Raw genomic sequence first — 20,439 nt, forward strand, 5'->3', positions numbered from 1 at the left:
GGACTTCACTGACCATAAGAGCTTACACTCTACAGGAGAGAGAGGACCTCACTGACCATAAGAGGTTACACTCTACAGGAGAGAGAGAGAGAGAGAGGACCTCACTGACCATAAGAGCTTACACTGTACAGGAGAGAGAGGACCTCACTGACCATAAGAGCTTACACTCCACAGTAGAGAGAGGACCTCACTGACCATAAGAGCTTACACTCTACAGGAGAGAGAGGACCTCACTGACCATAAGAGCTTACACTCTACAGGAGAGAGAGAGAGAGAGGACCTCACTGACCATAAGAGCTTACACTCTACAGGAGAGAGAGGACCTCACTGACCATAAGAGCTTACACTCTACAGGAGAGAGAGAGAGGACCTCACTGACCATAAGAGCTTACAATCTACAGGAGAGAGAGAGGACCTCACTGACCATAAGAGCTTACACTGTACAGGAGAGAGAGGACCTCACTGACCATAAGAGCTTACACTCTACAGGAGAGAGAGAGAGGACCGCACTGACCATAAGAGCTTACACTCTACAGGAGAGAGAGGACCTCACTGACCATAAGAGCTTACACTGTACAGGAGAGAGAGGACCTCACTGACCATAAGAGCTTACACTCTACAGGAGAGAGAGGACCTCACTGACCATAAGAGCTTACACTCTACAGGAGAGAGAGGACCTCACTGACCATAAGAGCTTACACTCCACAGTAGAGAGAGGACCTCACTGACCATAAGAGCTTACACTCTACAGGAGAGAGAGAGAGGACCTCACTGACCATAAGAGCTTACACTTTACAGGAGAGAGAGGACCGCACTGACCATAAGAGCTTACACTCTACAGGAGAGAGAGGACCTCACTGACCATAAGAGCTTACACTCTACAGGAGAGAGAGAGAGGACCTCACTGACCATAAGAGCTTACACTCTACAGGAGAGAGAGGACCTCACTGACCATAAGAGCTTACACTCTACAGGAGAGAGAGAGGACCTCACTGACCATAAGAGCTTACACTCTACAGGAGAGAGAGGACCTCACTGACCATAAGAGCTTACAGTCTACAGGAGAGAGAGAGAGAGGACCTCACTGACCATAAGAGCTTACACTCCACAGTAGAGAGAGGACCCCACTGACCATAAGAGCTTACACTCTACAGGAGAGAGAACCTCACTGACCATAAGAGCTTACACTCTACAGGAGAGAGAGGACCTCACTGACCATAAGAGCTTACACTCTACAGGAGAGAGAGAGAGGACCTCACTGACCATAAGAGCTTACACTCTACAGAAGAGAGAGAGGACCCCACTGACCATAAGAGCTTACACTCTACAGGAGAGAGAGAGGACCTCACTGACCATAAGAGCTTACACTCTACAGGAGAGAGAGGACCTCACTGACCATAAGAGCTTACACTCTACAGGAGAGAGAGAGAGAGGACCGCACTGACCATAAGAGCTTACACTCTACAGGAGAGAGAGGACCTCACTGACCATAAGAGCTTACACTCTACAGGAGAGAGAGGACCTCACTGACCATAAGAGCTTACACTCTACAGGAGAGAGAGGACCTTACTGACCATAAGAGCTTACACTCTACAGGAGAGAGAGGACCACACTGACCATAAGAGCTTACACTCTACAGGAGAGAGAGGACCTCACTGACCATAAGAGCTTACACTCTACAGGAGAGAGAGGACCTCACTGACCATAAGAGCTTACACTCTACAGGAGAGAGAGGACCTCACTGACCATAAGAGCTTACACTCTACAGGAGAGAGAGGACCTCACTTACCATAAGAGCTTACACTGTACAGGAGAGAGAGGACCTCACTGACCATAAGAGCTTACACTCTACAGGAGAGAGAGGACCTCACTGACCATAAGAGCTTACACTCTACAGGAGAGAGAGGACCTCACTGACCATAAGAGCTTACACTCTACAGGAGAGAGAGAGGACCTCACTGACCATAAGAGCTTACACTCTACAGGAGAGAGAGAGAGAGGACCTCATTGACCATAAGAGCTTACACTCTACAGGAGAGTGAGGACCTCACTGACCATAAGAGCTTACACTCTACAGGAGAGAGAGGACCCCACTGACCATAAGAGCTTACACTCTACAGGAGAGAGAGAGAGAGAGAGGACCTCACTGACCATAAGAGCTTACACTCTACAGGAGAGAGAGGGCCTCACTGACCATAAGAGCTTACACTCTACAGGAGAGAGAGGACCCCACTGACCATAAGAGCTTACACTCTACAGGAGAGAGAGAGGACCTCACTGACCATAAGAGCTTACACTCTACAGGAGAGAGAGGACCTCACTGACCATAAGAGCTTACACTCTCCAGGAGAGAGAGAGAGGACCTCACTGACCATAAGAGCTCACACTCTACAGGAGAGAGAGGACCTCACTGACCATAAGAGCTTACACTCTACAGGAGAGAGAGAGAGGACCTCACTGACCATAAGAGCTTACACTCTACAGGAGAGAGAGAGGACCTCACTGACCATAAGAGCTTACACTGTACAGGAGAGAGAGAGAGGACCTCACTGACCATAAGAGCTTACACTCTACAGGAGAGAGAGGACCCCACTGACCATAAGAGCTTACACTGTACAGGAGAGAGAGGACCTCACTGACCATAAGAGCTTACACTCTACAGAAGAGAGAGAGGACCTCACTGACCATAAGAGCTTACACTCTACAGGAGAGAGAGAGAGAGAGGACCCCACTGACCATAAGAGCTTACACTCTACAGGAGAGAGAGAGAGGACCTCACTGACCATAAGAGCTTACACTCTACAGAAGAGAGAGAGGACCTCACTGACCATAAGAGCTTACACTCTACAGGAGGAGAGGACCTCACTGACCATAAGAGCTTACACTCTACAGGAGAGAGAAAGAGAGAGGACCCCACTGACCATAAGAGCTTACACTGTACAGGAGAGAGAGGACCTCACTGACCATAAGAGCTTACACTCTACAGAAGAGAGAGAGGACCTCACTGACCATAAGAGCTTACACTCTACAGGAGAGAGAGAGGACCTCACTGACCATAAGAGCTTACACTCTACAGGAGAGAGAGGACCTCACTGACCATAAGAGCTTACACTCTACAGGAGAGAGAGAGGACCTCACTGACCATAAGAGCTTACACTCTACAGAAGAGAGAGAGGACCTCACTGACCATAAGAGCTTACACTGTACAGGAGAGAGAGAGAGGACCTCACTGACCATAAGAGCTTACACTCTACAGAAGAGAGAGAGGACCTCACTGACCATAAGAGCTTACACTGTACAGGTGAGAGAGGACCCCACTGACCATAAGAGCTCACACTCTACAGGAGAGAGAGGACCTCACTGACCATAAGAGCTTACACTCTACAGGAGAGAGAGAGGACCTCACTGACCATAAGAGCTTACACTCTACAGGAGAGAGAGAGAGAGGACCTCACTGACCATAAGAGCTTACACTCTACACGAGAGAGAGGACCTCACTGACCATAAGAGCTTACACTCTACAGGAGAGAGAGGACCTCACTGACCATAAGAGCTTACACTGTAAAGGAGAGAGAGAGAGGACCTCACTGACCATAAGAGCTTACACTGTACAGGAGAGAGAGGACCTCACTGACCATAAGAGCTTACACTGTACAGGAGAGAGAGGACCTCACTGACCATAAGAGCTTACACTCTACAGGAGAGAGAGGACCTCACTGACCATAAGAGCTTACACTGTACAGGAGAGAGAGGACCTCACTGACCATAAGAGCTTACACTCTACAGGAGAGAGAGAGGACCTCACTGACCATAAGAGCTTACACTGTACAGGAGAGAGAGGACCTCACTGACCATAAGAGCTTACACTCTACAGGAGAGAGAGAGGACCTCACTGACCATAAGAGCTTACACTGTACAGGAGAGAGAGGACCTCACTGACCATAAGAGCTTACACTGTACAGGAGAGAGAGGACCTCACTGACCATAAGAGCTTACACTCTACAGGAGAGCGAGGACCCCACTGACCATAAGAGCTTACACTCTACAGGAGAGAGAGGACCTCACTGACCATAAGAGGTTACACTGTACAGGAGAGAGAGGACCTCACTGACTATAAGAGCTTACACTCTACAGGAGAGAGAGGACCTCACTGACCATAAGAGCTTACACTCTACAGGAGAGCGAGGACCCCACTGACCATAAGAGCTTACACTCTACAGGAGAGAGAGGACCTCACTGACCATAAGAGCTTACACTCTACAGGAGAGCGAGGACCTCACTGACCATAAGAGCTTACAGTCTACAGGAGAGAGAGGACCTCACTGACCATAAGAGCTTACACTCTACAGGAGAGAGAGAGAGAGGACCTCACTGACCATAAGAGCTTACACTCGTGCTGCAGCTAGTCTGTCCAGTTGACGTGCGTACAGAGAAAGCAGCAGAGGACGGCTCTGAACCTTCGTGGACAGAGGGAGGCAGTGAAGAAGTTACAGACCTGGGGGGACGTCCATCTTTAACCCTTTTATTCATAGAAGATAAGTAAAGAGCGGAGGGCGGCGCTCACCACCGCTGTAATCGACTCCTTTATTCTCCATACAAAGACAGGTACAAATAGTAGGGCTGGGGCGGACTTATTATAACACTGAACACCTAGCGGCCACGGCCGTTTCCCGCTACCGCGCAGGGCCGGCACCACCCATAAGCAGAGTAGGCCACCGCGTAGGTGCCGGGGCGGACCGCATGTACCACAAGGACATCTTACACAAAATGATACATTGTGCAGATGAAAATATATACACAAATCACTGCAGAAAATGCACCAAAATGATACGTAACTGACAGTACTAGCTAATTCCTCAGGCCGGTGTAAAAGCGGAGAACTTTGCCGATCGTCCAGTCAGGAACATATCGGAGGCCCTCATGCACCAGGTCACGGTGTCTCAGGACGCATGGGGTCCTACCACTAACCTGCCCGTGGTGTGTGACCAGGGTCTGAACACATGGCTCTCACAGGCCTCCATAGTGGTATCACCGATGCCCTGTGAGGTAGGATAACGCTGCGAGCCGCACCCACAACAGACCATGGGACACAGACGCCACCAGGTGCAAACTTGGTGCAAACGTGGTGCATGAGGGGCTCCGATATGTTCCTGACTGGACGATATCGGCAAAGTTCTCCGCTTCTACACCGGCCTGAGGAATTAGCTAGTACTGTCAGTTACGTATCATTTTGGTGCATTTTCTGCAGTGATTTCTGAATGTGGTCCCAGCAGATTCCTCCGGGGGGCAGCAGGTGTCTGCATGGGTCTGATGCCTCCATCCTCTTACAGGGGAGCAGGGCTCGCTCAGTATGGTCCCACTGCTGCTGCTGGATCAGGGCGTGTCCCCGGCGGAGTTGGGGATCTGGAGCGGAATGGTGTCCTTGGGGTTCTCCATTGCTGGATCTGCGGTTGGAGGAGCGCTCCTGAGGAAGGGCAGGTAAGTGGCTCCAGCTGTATTTACACCCAGCGGTTCTCTGTCACCCGTCCGGAAATAAACTGGCACAAATGGCGGCGGCTAGACACGTCTCAAAATAGACGCCTCGTAAAACTCTCATGGCTTCGGTTTTCTGGAGCAAAATACTGGACAGACAAAGAACGGCCAAATCCATCGGAATGCATGAGCCACGGGGTAAATCTGCCCGGTCTCAGCGGACGCCGTCTATTACGCGTCTGCCCCATTGTGAGTGCAGCTATTCTACATTCACACCTCCAGGCTGCACGAATAAAGCTCTGGATGTGACTAGAGCATAATAATACAGGCTCCGGATCAGACTGGAGCATAATAATACAGGCTCCGGTTCAGGCCGGAGTATAATAATACAGGCTCCGGATCAGGCCGGAGTATAATAATACAGGCTCCGGATCAGGTCGGAGTATAATAATACAGGCTCCGGATCAGGCCGGAGTATAATAATACAGGCTCCGGATCAGGTCGGAGTATAATAATACAGGCTCCGGATCAGGTCGGAGTATAATAATACAGACTCCGGGTGAGACTGGAGTATAATAATACAGACTCCGGATCAGGTCGGAGTATAATAATAGGCTCTGGAGTATAATAATACAGGCTCCGGATGAGACTGGAGCATAATAATACAGGCTCCGGATGTGACTGGAGCATAATAATACAGGCTCCGGATCAGGTCGGAGTATAATAATACAGACTCCGGGTGAGACTGGAGCATAATAATACAGGCTCCGGATCAGGCCGGAGTATAATAATACAGGCTCCGGATCAGGCCGGAGTATAATAATACAGGCTCCGGATCAGGCCGGAGTATAATAATACAGACTCCGGGTGAGACTGGAGTATAATAATACAGACTCCGGATCAGGCCGGAGTATAATAATACAGGCTCCGGATGAGACTGGAGCATAATAATACAGGCTCCGGATCAGGCCGGAGTATAATAATACAGGCTCCGGATCAGGTCGGAGTATAATAATACAGACTCCGGGTGAGACTGGAGTATAATAATACAGACTCCGGATCAGGTCGGAGTATAATAATAGGCTCTGGAGCATAATAATACAGGCTCCGGATCAGGCCGGAGTATAATAATACAGGCTCTGGATCAGGCCGGAGTATAATAATACAGGCTCTGGATCAGGCCGGAGTATAATAATACAGGCTCTGGATCAGGCCGGAGTATAATAATACAGGCTCTGGATCAGGCCGGAGTATAATAATACAGGCTCCGGATCAGGCCGGAGTATAATAATACAGGCTCCGGATCAGGTCGGAGTATAATAATACAGACTCCGGATCAGGTCGGAGTATAATAATAGGCTCTGGAGCATAATAATACAGGCTCCGGATCAGGCCGGAGTATAATAATACAGGCTCTGGATCAGGCCGGAGTATAATAATACAGGCTCTGGATCAGGCCGGAGTATAATAATACAGGCTCTGGATCAGGCCGGAGTATAATAATACAGGCTCTGGATCAGGCCGGAGTATAATAATACAGGCTCTGGATCAGGCCGGAGTATAATAATACAGGCTCTGGATCAGGCCGGAGTATAATAATACAGGCTCTGGATCAAGCCGGAGTATAATAATACAGGCTCTGGATCAGGCCGGAGTATAATAATACAGGCTCTGGATCAGGCCGGAGTATAATAATACAGGCTCTGGATCAGGGCGGAGTATAATAATACAGGCTCCGGATGTGACTGGAGCATAATAATACAGGCTCCGGATGTTACTGGAGTATAATAATACAGGCTCTGGATCAGGCCGGAGTATAATAATACAGGCTCTGGATCAGGTCGGAGTATAATAATACAGGCTCCAGATCAGGTCGGAGTATAATAATACAGGCTCTGGATCAGGTCGGAGTATAATAATACAGGCTCTGGATCAGGTCGGAGTATAATAATACAGGCTCCGGATCAGGTCGGAGTATAATAATACAGGCTCCGGATCAGGCCGGAGTATAATAATACAGGCTCCAGATCAGGTCGGAGTATAATAATACAGGCTCCGGATCAGGCCAGAGTATAATAATACAGGCTCCGGATCAGGCCGGAGTATAATAATACAGGCTCCGGATCAGGTCGGAGTATAATAATACAGGCTCCGGATCAGGTCGGAGTATAATAATACAGGCTCTGGATCAGGTCGGAGTATAATAATACAGGCTCTGGATCAGGTCGGAGTATAATAATACAGGCTCTGGATCAGGTCGGAGTATAATAATACAGGCTCTGGATCAGGCCGGAGTATAATAATACAGGCTCTGGATCAGGTCGGAGTATAATAATACAGGCTCTGGATCAGACTGGAGCATAATAATACAGGATCAGTAAAGCCAGGGGTTCTCCATGTCGTTCAGGTTTCACAGACTGTAGTTGGCGCCCAGGGCAGTGACAGGCGGCACCTCCTGCTCCAGGGTGATTGCCTGCTCCAGGCAGCCGGTGCGGAGTCTGTACGGGTGGAGCAGACCGTCTCGCCTCCATATTTCACTTTCTCTTCCCCCAGGTCGGTTCACTCGCTGCTCAGGACGCTCTTCCTTTTCCGGCTCTCCTGTCTGGTGCTGCAGACTATCCTCCTCACTTCCTTGGGTAGAGAAGCAGGCTTTGTGAAAGGTGAGGGGTCAGAAAAATGTGCAACCGAAAAAGCATATCCTGTAAGGCCTCATTCACACATCCATAGCTATTCTCTGACCCCGGAAAACAGCTTTTTGTTGTCTATATCTGTTTCTACTCCGTGTCCATGTTTCTCCGGACATCAGTTCATGAAAATCAGACAAAACATGGCTGTTGTCCGTGGGCCGAAAGTAGTTTTCACCGACCTATAGACTTTCATGGACGTGTTGGTCTGGAATGTAGTGCATGAGATCATTCCCACATCCAGTCATGTGAACAAGCTCTAATAGTGATCACACACCTGTAGTCAGGCTTTTTAGCTCTGTATATACAAAAGAAGAGAAAGTAGCTGACGGTGGTGCCAGGGCTGAGGATCTTGTGGCAGTGGTGCCAGGGCTGAGGATCTTGTGGCAGTGGTGCCAGGGCTGAGGATCTTGTGGCAGTGGTCCCAGGGCTGAGGATCTTGTGGCAGTGGTCCCAGGGCTGAGGATCTTGTGGCGGTTGTGCCAGGGCTGAGGATCTTGTGGCGGTGGTGCCAGGGCTGAGGCTCTTGTGGCGGTGGTGCCAGGGCTGAGGATCTTGTGGCGGTGGTGCCAGGGCTGAGGATCTTGTGGCGGTGGTGCCAGGGCTGAGGATCTTGTGGTGGTGATGCCAGGGCTGAGGATCTTGTGGCGGTGGTGCCAGGGCTGAGGATCTTGTGGCAGTGGTGCCAGGGCTGAGGATCTTGTGGCAGTGGTGCCAGGGCTGAGGATCTTGTGGCAGTGGTGCCAGGGCTGAGGATCTTGTGGCAGTGGTCCCAGGGCTGAGGATCTTGTGGCGGTTGTGCCAGGGCTGAGGATCTTGTGGCGGTGGTGCCAGGGCTGAGGCTCTTGTGGCGGTGGTGCCAGGGCTGAGGATCTTGTGGCGGTGGTGCCAGGGCTGAGGATCTTGTGGCGGTGGTGCCAGGGCTGAGGATCTTATGGCGGTGGTGCCAGGGCTGAGGATCTTGTGGTGGTGATGCCAGGGCTGAGGATCTTGTGGCGGTGGTGCCAGGGCTGAGGATCTTGTGGCGGTGGTGCCAGGGCTGAGGATCTTATGGCGGTGGTGCCAGGGCTGAGGATCTTGTGGTGGTGATGCCAGGGCTGAGGATCTTGTGGCGGTGGTGCCAGGGCTGAGGATCTTGTGGCGGTGGTGCCAGGGCTGAGGATCTTGTGGCGGTGGTGCCAGGGCTGAGGATCTTGTGGCGGTGGTGCCAGGGCTGAGGATCTTGTGGTGGTGGTGCTAGGGCTGAGGATCTTGTGGCGGTGGTGCCAGGGCTGAGGAGCTCGTGCTGGTGGTGCCAGGGCTGAGGAGCTCGTGGTGGTGGTGCCAGAGCTGAGGAGCTCATGGTGGTGGTGCCAGGGCTGAGGATCTGGTGACGGTGGTGCTAGTGCTGGGGATCTCGTGGTAGTGGTGCCAGAGCTGTTAGTACATACAGTAATATACTCAACTGGCTGACTGTCGATATGGATCCAGATGGATTACACCCAAGAGTTCCTAAAGAGCTTTTTTCAGTCATTGCTGTGCCCCTGTTTGTCATTTTTAAACATTCTCTAGGGACTGGTACAGTGGCAAGTGATTGGTGCAAAGCAAACGTGGTGCCCATATTCAAAAAGGGCTCTATATCCTTTACAGGTAATTTATAGACCAGATAGCTTAACTTAAGGAACTATATACAGGAGTATGTGACTGTAAATAATATCATAAGTGATAACCAGCATGGGTTTACCAAGGACAGAAGTTGTCAGACTAACCTGATTTGTTTTTATAAGGAGGTGAGTAGAAGCCTGGACAGAGGGGCAGCTGTGGATGTAGTGAGGTAAGTAGTAGTCTGGACAGAGGGGCGGCTGTGGATGTAGTGAGGTGAGTAGTAGTCTGGACAGAGGGGCAGCTGTGGATGTAGTGAGGTAAGTAGTAGTCTGGACAGAGGGGCGGCTGTGGATGTAGTGAGGTGAGTAGTAGTCTGGACAGAGGGGCGGCTGTGGATGTAGTGAGGGGAGTAGCAGCCTGGACAGAGGGGCGGCTGTGGATGTAGTGAAGTGAGTAGAAGCCTGGACAGAGGGGCGGCTGTGAATGTAGTGAGGTGAGTAGTAGCCTGGACAGAGGGGCGGCTGTGGATATAGCGAGGTAAGTAGTAGTCTGGACAGAGGGGCAGCTGTGGATGTAGTGAGGTAAGTAGTAGTCTGGACAGAGGGGCGGCTGTGGATGTAGTGAGGTGAGTAGTAGTCTGGATAGAGGGGCGGCTGTGGATGTAGTGAGGTGAGTAGTAGCCTGGACAGAGGGGCGGCTGTGGATGTAGTGAGGTGAGTAGTAGTCTGGACAGAGGGGCGGCTGTGGATGTAGTGAGGTGAGTAGTAGCCTGGACAGAGGGGCGGCTGTGGATGTAGTGAGGTGAGTAGTAGTCTGGACAGAGGGGCGGCTGTGGATGTAGTGAGGTGAGTAGTAGTCTGGACAGAGGGGCGGCTGTGGATGTAGTGAGGTGAGTAGAAGCCTGGACAGAGGGGCGGCTGTGGATGTAGTGAGGTAAGTAGTAGCCTGGACAGAGGGGCGGCTGTGGATGTAGTAAGGTGAGTAGTAGCCTGGACAGATGGACGGCTGTGGATGTAGTGAGGTGAGTAGTAGCCTGGACAGAGGGGCGGCTGTGGATATAGTGAGGTGAGTAGTAGCCTGGACAGAGGGGCGGCTGTGGATGTAGTGAGGTGAGTAGTAGTCTGGACAGAGGGGCGGCTGTGGATGTAGTGAGGTGAGTAGTAGCCTGGACAGAGGGGCGGCTGTGGATGTAGTAAGGTGAGTAGTAGCCTGGACAGATGGACGGCTGTGGATGTAGTGAGGTGAGTAGTAGCCTGGACAGAGGGGCGGCTGTGGATGTAGTGAGGTAAGTAGTAGTCTGGACAGAGGGGCGGCTGTGGATGTAGTGAGGTAAGTAGTAGTCTGGACAGAGGGGCGGCTGTGGATGTAGTGAGGTAAGTAGTAGCCTGGACAGAGGGGCGGCTGTGGATGTAGTGAGGTGAGTAGTAGTCTGGACAGAGGGGCGGCTGTGGATGTAGTGAGGTGAGTAGTAGTCTGGACAGAGGGGCGGCTGTGGATGTAGTGAGGTGAGTAGTAGCCTGGACAGAGGGGTGGCTGTGGATGTAGTGAGGTGAGTAGTAGCATGGGCAGAGGGGCGGCTGTGGATGTAGTGAGGTAAGTAGTAGTCTGGACAGAGGGGCGGCTGTGGATGTAGTGTTTCTGGATTTTGCAGAGGCTTTTGATCCTGTCCCTCATAGACTCTTAATAAGTAAAGTAAGGTCTATAGGTTCGGAAAGTATAGTCTGTAACTGGATTGAGAACTGTCTGAAGGACCGTGTCCAGAGAGTTGTGCTCAATGATTCCTATTCAGAATGGTCCCCGGTTATAAGTGGTGACCCCAGGGTTCAGTGCTGGGACCTCTTTATTTATTAATGATATTGAGGATGGGAGTAGTAGTACCATATCTATTTCTGCAGATGACACTGAGCTGTGTAGAACTGTACAGTCTATGGAAGATGTCCACAAACTACAAGCTGACGTGGACGCTCTGAGTGATTGGGCATCAACTTGGCAAATGAGGTTCAATGTGGACAAATGTAAAGTTCTGCATCTTGGTAGTAATAATCTCCGTGCTCCATATGTCCTGGGGGAGGTAACACTGGGAGAGTCACTTATAGAGAAGGATTTGGGGTCCGTGTGGATGGTAGATTAAATTACAGCACAATGTCAATCAGCTGCTTCTAAGGCCACCAGGATATTGTCCTGCATTATACGAGGCATTGACTCGCGGGGCAGGGATGTGATATTACCGTTAGTGTGGCCTCATCTGGAACACGCAGTCCAGTTCTGGGCACCAGTCCATAGAAAGGACGCCCTGGATCTGGAGAGAGTACAGAGGACAGCGACTAAACTGATGAGGGGCCTGGAGGGTCTGAGTTATGGGGGAAGATTAGAAGAATTACATGTATTTAGTCTCGAGAAGAGACGTCTAAGGGGGGACATGATTAACCTGTACCAGTATATAAATGGGCCTCTGACTGAAGAAGAAAAAGTTCAGTATCCAGAAGCATTAAAGCTTCTTCACTCTGTGGCTTAGTCACCTCAGGACGTGGTCACAGCAGGAACAGTGGACAGTTCATGAAAGGCTAAGATGAATTCTTAAAAGTAAATTACATTAATGCTTATGAAAATGTGCAGAAATCGGGGTCTTTTCTAAAATTCGCTTCCCACCTTGGTTTATCTTGATGGACTTAAAGGGAACCTGTCACCTGGATTTAGTGTATAGAGCTGAGGACATGGGCTGCAAGATGGCCGCTAGCACATCCGCAATACCCAGTCCCTATAGCTCTGTGTGCTTTTATTGTGTTAAAAAACAGTTTTGATCAATATGCAAATGACCTGATATGAGTCCTGTATCCGGAGATGAGTCCAGTGGAAAGGAGCCCAGCACCGCCCCGCGTCCTCCGAATCTCCTCCATGCTGGCTGACGTCACAGAGCTGCAGCGCCGAAATCTCGCGATGTGCGAGCTAGCGCATGCGCAGTGTCGGCATCATGTTCATTCCCTGTGCTGGCATCAGCACAGGGAACGAAATCGCGAGATTTCGGCGCTCCAGCTCTGTGACGTCAGCCAGCAAGGAGGAGATTCGGAGGACGCAGGGCGGTGCTGGGCTCCTTTCCGCTGGACTCATCTCCGGATACAGGACACATATCAGGTCATTTGCATATTGATCAAAACTGTTTTTTAACACAATAAAAGCACACAGAGCTATGGGGACTGGGTATGGCGGATGTGCTAGCGGCCATCTTGCAGCCCATGTCCTCAGCTCTATACACTAAATCCAGGTGACAGGTTTCCTTAAAAGGGAACCTGTCACCTCTACTATGGTACCTTCTAAATGTTCATTGTGTTACCCTAAACATATAAATGACACTTTTAATTTCATTTGCAGACGAATTCAATAAGTATTATGCATTTTTGTACTTTCCGCCTTTTATGCAAATTAACATGAAAGAGTCACATCTCACTTGTGTCACCAGAGAAGAGTCATATTTTCAAGCTCTGACTCATCTCAGGTTAATTTGCATTGATCACTATTAGAGCTTGTTCACACACTGAGGAGCAAAAGGGTAACAATGTTTAGAACGTGTGACTTTCTGGCTCCATATCTCAGAATCCACTACAGCTTCACACATGAGACTCCCATCATCCTATAGACCAGTGGTGGCGAACCTATGGCACGGAGCCCTCTCTGTAGGCACCCACACCCTGGAAAAAGTCTGTGGTGTACCAATATGCCTCAGACTTTTCCTGCCCTTCATCAGCACAGGGCGAGCTATGAACGGCACAGGCAGCGCACTGAATGCAGGCTATTATAACTAAATGATAAAGTACATGGAAGATATACTATTGGACTGTAGTATTCAGGGTAAATTGCCGTTTTGGGATAAATAAGTGGGTTTTGGGTTGCAGGGTTCACCATCACTGCTATAGACAATCCTCCCGGCTATCTCACACATACATTGGACTTGCAGCTTCTTAGCATCTTATAAGTTCTGCAGAATCTTCTCATGTTACTTCTGGACATGCTCTCGATCAGATTCAGGCATGTCTCGCCTGAAGTCCGTTCCCAGGTATCTTCTACAGGTTCCCAATGTTGGTCATACTGGTCGACTCACTTGGGTACGAATATAACTTTTTCTTCAGCTCTACCCACAAGTGTTGGATTGGGTTGAGGTCCGGGGACTGTGGGGGCCGATCCAGCTCCTCTGCTTCATTGTCATTGAACCATTTCTTCTCCAATCTTGACATATGCTTCAGGTCATTGTCCTGCTGGAACACGATGTCATAATTTTCATACCCATAGTACTCGAGTGTAGGAAGTAACTTGTCTTGTAGGATACTCCCATATAGCTCAGCATTGAGACCACCATCGATCCTGGTCATGTATCCAACGCCTTTGGCTGTAAAACAATCCCATATCCTCAGGCTTCCTCCACCGACCTTGACAGTGCCTTCAATTTCTCTGTCGGTTAGCCCCTTCTCCCTGGTTTCTTCCAGACCCACTTGCCCCCATCAGAGCCCAGTCTATTGACTTTTGTCTCATCGCTCCAGATCACCCATTTCCAATCTTCTACTGTCCACTGTTTATACACTGCTCAAAAAAATAAAGGGAACACAAAAATAACACATCCTAGATCTGAATTAATTAAATATTCTTCTGAAATACTTTGTTCTTTATATAGCTGAATGTGCTGACAACAAAATCACACAAAAATAAAAAAATGGAAATCAAATTTTTTAACCCATGGAGGTCTGGATTTGGAGTCACACTCAAAATTAAAGTGGAAAAACACACTACAGGCTGATCCAACTTTGATGTAATGTCCTTAAAACAAGTCAAAATGAGGCTGAGTAGTGTGTGTGGCCTCCACGTGCCTGTATGACCTCCCTACAACGCCTGTGCATGCTCCTGATGAGGTGGCGGACGGTCTCCTGAGGGATCTCCTCCCAGACCTGGACTAAAGCATCTTGTCTTGCATTAGGAGGAACCCAGGGCCAACCGCACCAGCATATGGTCTCACAAGGGGTCTGAGGATCTCATCTCGGTACCTAATGGCAGTCAGGCTACCTCTGGCGAGCACATGGAGGGCTGTGCGGCCCTCCAAAGAAATGCCACCCCACACCATTACTGACCCAATGCCAAACCGGTCATGCTGGAGGATGTTGCAGGCAGCAGAACGTTCTCCACGGCGTCTCCAGACTCTGTCACGTCTGTCACATGTGCTCAGTGTGAACCTGCTTTCATCTGTGAAGAGCACAGGGCGCCAGTGGTGAATTTGCCAATCTTGTTCTCTGGCAAATGCCAAACGTCCTGCACGGTGTTGGGCTGTAAGCCCAACCCCCACCTGTGGACGTCGGGGCCTCATATCACCCTCATGGAGTCTGTTTCTGACCGTTTGAGCAGACACATGCACATTTGTGGCCTGCTGGAGGTCATTTTGCAGGGCTCTGGCAGTGCTCCTCCTGTTCCTCCTTGCACAAAGGCGGAGGTAGCGGTCCTGCTGCTGGGTTGCTGCCCTCCTACGGCCTCCTCCACGTCTCCTGATGTACTGGCCTGTCTCCTGGTAGCGCCTCCATGCTCTGGACACTATGCTGACAGACACAGCAAACCTTCTTGCCACAGCTCGCATTGATGTGCCATCCTGGATAAGCTGCACTACCTGAGCCACTTGTGTGGGTTGTAGACTCCGTCTCATGCTACCACTAGAGTGAAAGCACCGCCAGCATTCAAAAGTGACCAAAACATCAGCCAGGAAGCATAGGAACTGAGAAGTGGTCTGTGGTCACCACCTGCAGAACCACTCCTTTATTGGGGGTGTCTTGCTAATTGCCTATAATTTCCACCTGTTGTCTATCCCAATTGCACAACAGCATGTGAGATTGATTGTCACTCAGTGTTGCTTCCTAAGTGGACAGTTTGATTTCACAGAAGTGCGATTGACTTGGAGTTACATTGTGTTGTTTAAGTGTTCCCTTTATTTTTTTGAGCAGTGTACTTTTTTGCAAACTGGAGCCGACGCTTCTTATGAGGATATTGTAGTCGAGGCTTCGTCACCTTTTTTCGGGCCACCATTCCAGACTTGTATAATGTGCATTGCATGGACGTCTGTGATGTCACTATTACGAAGCATACGAGCCGCCTCCACTGCCGTGTGTGTCGCACCAGAACCAACTTGTTGACTGGTATTTTGCCTGGACGTCCACCTCTTGGCTTTGGAATGGATGGACGGACTTCATTTCCTATCAATCAACCTAATAACGCACTGAGCTATTAGGGAAGGTGAGGACAGGTTGTAATTTATAGTCTACAAGAAGAAAAAGATTGTTCCACCACCAGGAGCCGAACAGGAACAATGCAGATGCATGAGAAGAACCTGCAGAACTAATCAGATGCCAGGTCAAATGTATGTATGAGATAGTCGAGAGGATTGTCTATAGAATGATGGGAGTCTCGTGTTCAGAGCTGTAGTGGATGGTGAGATGTGGAGCCTGAAAGTCAAAGGTTCTAAACATTGTCACCATTCTGCTCGTCAGTGTATATATGTGATCACTATTAGAGCTTGTACACACGCCTGTATTCACATGTATGTGATCACTATTAGAGCTTGTACACACGTCTGTATTCACATCTATGTGATCACTATTAGATCTTGTACACACGCCTGTATTCACATGTATGTGATCACTATTAGAGCTTGTACACACGCCTGTATTCACATGTATGTGATCACTATTAGAGCTTGTACACACGTCTGTATTCACATGTATGTGATCACTATTAGAGCTTGTACACATGTCTGTATTCACATATATGTGATCACTATTAGAGCTTGTACACACGCCTGTGTTCACATGTATGTGATCACTATTAGAGCTTGTACACATGTCTGTATTCACATCTATGTGATCACTATTAGAGCTTGTACACACGTCTGTGTTCACATGTATGTGATCACTATTAGAGCTTGTACACACGTCTGTGTTCACATGTATGTGATCACTATTAGAGCTTGTACACACGACTGTATTCACATGTATGTGATCACTATTAGAGCTTGTACACACGTCTGTATTCACATGTATGTGATCACTATTAGAGCTTGTACACACGTCTGTATTCACATGTATGTGATCACTATTAGAGCTTGTACACACGCCTGTGTTCACATGTATGTGATCACTATTAGAGCTTGTACACACGCCTGTATTCACATCTATGTGATCACTATTAGATCTTGTACACACGCCTGTATTCACATGTATGTGATCACTATTAGAGCTTGTACACACGACTGTATTCACATGTATGTGATCACTATTAGAGCTTGTACACACGTCTGTATTCACATGTATGTGATCACTATTAGAGCTTGTACACACGTCTGTATTCACATGTATGTGATCACTATTAGAGCTTGTACACACGTCTGTATTCACATGTATGTGATCACTATTAGAGCTTGTACACACGCCTGTGTTCACATGTATGTGATCACTATTAGAGCTTGTACACACGCCTGTATTCACATCTATGTGATCACTATTAGATCTTGTACACACGCCTGTATTCACATGTATGTGATCACTATTAGAGCTTGTACACACGTCTGTGTTCACATCTATGTGATCACTATTAGAGCTTGTACACACGCCTGTGTTCACATGTATGTGATCACTATTAGAGCTTGTACACACGCCTGTGTTCACATGTATGTGATCACTATTAGAGCTTGTACACATGCCTGTATTCACATGTATGTGATCACTATTAGAGCTTGTACACACGCCTGTATTCACATATATGTGATCAATATTAGATCTTGTACACATGTCTGTATTCACATCTATGTGATCACTATTAGATCTTGTACACACGACTGTATTCACATGTATGTGATCACTATTAGAGCTTGTACACACGCCTGTATTCATATGTATGTGATCACTATTAGAGCTTGTACACACATCTGTATTCACATGTATGTGATCACTATTAGAGCTTGTACACACGTCTGTATTCACATGTATGTGATCACTATTAGAGCTTGTACACACGTCTGTATTCACATATTTATGATCACTATTAGAGCTTGTACACACGCCTGTATTCACATGTATGTGATCACTATTAGAGCTTGTACACACGCCTGTATTCACATGTATGTGATCACTATTAGAGCTTGTACACATGTCTGTATTCACATCTATGTGATCACTATTAGATCTTGTACACACGCCTGTATTCACATGTATGTGATCACTATTAGAGCTTGTACACATGTCTGTATTCACATGTATGTGATCACTATTAGAGCTTGTACACACGCCTGTATTCACATGTATGTGATCACTATTAGAGCTTGTACACATGTCTGTATTCACATCTATGTGATCACTATTAGAGCTTGTACAGACGTCTGTATTCACATTTATGTGATCACTATTAGAGCTTGTACAGACGTCTGTATTCACATGTATGTGATCACTATTAGAGCTTGTACACACGTCTGTATTCACATGTATGTGATCACTATTAGAGCTTGTACACACGCCTGTATTCACATGTATGTGATCACTATTAGAGCTTGTACACACGTCTGTATTCACATGTATGTGATCACTATTAGAGCTTGTACACGCCTGTATTCACATGTATGTGATCACTATTAGAGCTTGTACACACGTCTGTATTCACATGTATGTGATCACTATTAGAGCTTGTACACACGCCTGTATTCACATGTATGTGATCACTATTAGAGCTTGTACACACGCCTGTATTCACATGTATGTGATCACTATTAGAGCTTGTACACATGTCTGTATTCACATGTATGTGATCACTATTAGAGCTTGTACACACGCCTGTATTCACATGTATGTGATCACTATTAGAGCTTGTACACATGTCTGTATTCACATCTATGTGATCACTATTAGATCTTGTACACACGTCTGTATTCACATGTATGTGATCACTATTAGAGCTTGTACACACGTCTGTATTCACATGTATGTGATCACTATTAGAGCTTGTACACACGTCTGTATTCACATATTTATGATCACTATTAGAGCTTGTACACACGCCTGTATTCACATGTATGTGATCACTATTAGAGCTTGTACACACGCCTGTATTCACATGTATGTGATCACTATTAGAGCTTGTACACATGTCTGTATTCACATCTATGTGATCACTATTAGATCTTGTACACACGCCTGTATTCACATGTATGTGATCACTATTAGAGCTTGTACACACGCCTGTATTCACATGTATGTGATCACTATTAGAGCTTGTACACATGTCTGTATTCACATGTATGTGATCACTATTAGAGCTTGTACACACGCCTGTATTCACATGTATGTGATCACTATTAGAGCTTGTACACATGTCTGTATTCACATCTATGTGATCACTATTAGAGCTTGTACAGACGTCTGTATTCACATGTATGTGATCACTATTAGAGCTTGTACACACGTCTGTGTTCACATGTATGTGATCACTATTAGAGCTTGTACACACGCCTGTATTCACATGTATGTGATCACTATTAGAGCTTGTACACGCCTGTATTCACATGTATGTGATCACTATTAGAGCTTGTACACACGTCTGTATTCACATGTATGTGATCACTATTAGAGCTTGTACACACGCCTGTATTCACATGTATGTGATCACTATTAGAGCTTGTACACACGTCTGTATTCACATGTATGTGATCACTATTAGATCTTGTACACACGCCTGTATTCACATGTATGTGATCACTATTAGAGCTTGTACACATGTCTGTATTCACATGTATGTGATCACTATTAGAGCTTGTACACACGCCTGTATTCACATGTATGTGATCACTATTAGAGCTTGTACACACGTCTGTATTCACATCTATGTGATCACTATTAGAGCTTGTACAGACGTCTGTATTCACATTTATGTGATCACTATTAGAGCTTGTACAGACGTCTGTATTCACATGTATGTGATCACTATTAGAGCTTGTACACACGTCTGTATTCACATGTATGTGATCACTATTAGAGCTTGTACACATGCCTGTATTCACATGTATGTGATCACTATTAGAGCTTGTACACACGTCTGTATTCACATGTATGTGATCACTATTAGAGCTTGTACACGCCTGTATTCACATGTATGTGATCACTATTAGAGCTTGTACACACGTCTGTATTCACATGTATGTGATCACTATTAGAGCTTGTACACACGCCTGTATTCACATGTATGTGATCACTATTAGAGCTTGTACACACGCCTGTATTCACATGTATGTGATCACTATTAGAGCTTGTACACATGTCTGTATTCACATGTATGTGATCACTATTAGAGCTTGTACACACGCCTGTATTCACATGTATGTGATCACTATTAGAGCTTGTACACATGTCTGTATTCACATCTATGTGATCACTATTAGATCTTGTACACACGTCTGTATTCACATGTATGTGATCACTATTAGAGCTTGTACACACGTCTGTATTCACATGTATGTGATCACTATTAGAGCTTGTACACACGTCTGTATTCACATATTTATGATCACTATTAGAGCTTGTACACACGCCTGTATTCACATGTATGTGATCACTATTAGAGCTTGTACACACGCCTGTATTCACATGTATGTGATCACTATTAGAGCTTGTACACATGTCTGTATTCACAT

General features: G+C 47.4%; 1 protein-coding gene across 1 annotated transcript in view; it reads left to right on the plus strand.

Annotated features, from left to right (window-relative positions):
- Window positions 1-20,439, plus strand: part of MFSD3 (major facilitator superfamily domain containing 3) — a 78,430-nt gene that overhangs the window by 50,280 nt on the left and 7,711 nt on the right. The window contains 2 exon segments of the mRNA XM_040432988.1: window positions 5,331-5,478; window positions 8,026-8,132. Of these exon segments, the coding sequence (XP_040288922.1) occupies window positions 5,331-5,478; window positions 8,026-8,132 (255 nt within the window).

This window comes from Bufo bufo, chromosome 5 (genome assembly GCF_905171765.1).
Source record: "Bufo bufo chromosome 5, aBufBuf1.1, whole genome shotgun sequence".
Lineage (NCBI taxonomy): Eukaryota > Metazoa > Chordata > Amphibia > Anura > Bufonidae > Bufo > Bufo bufo.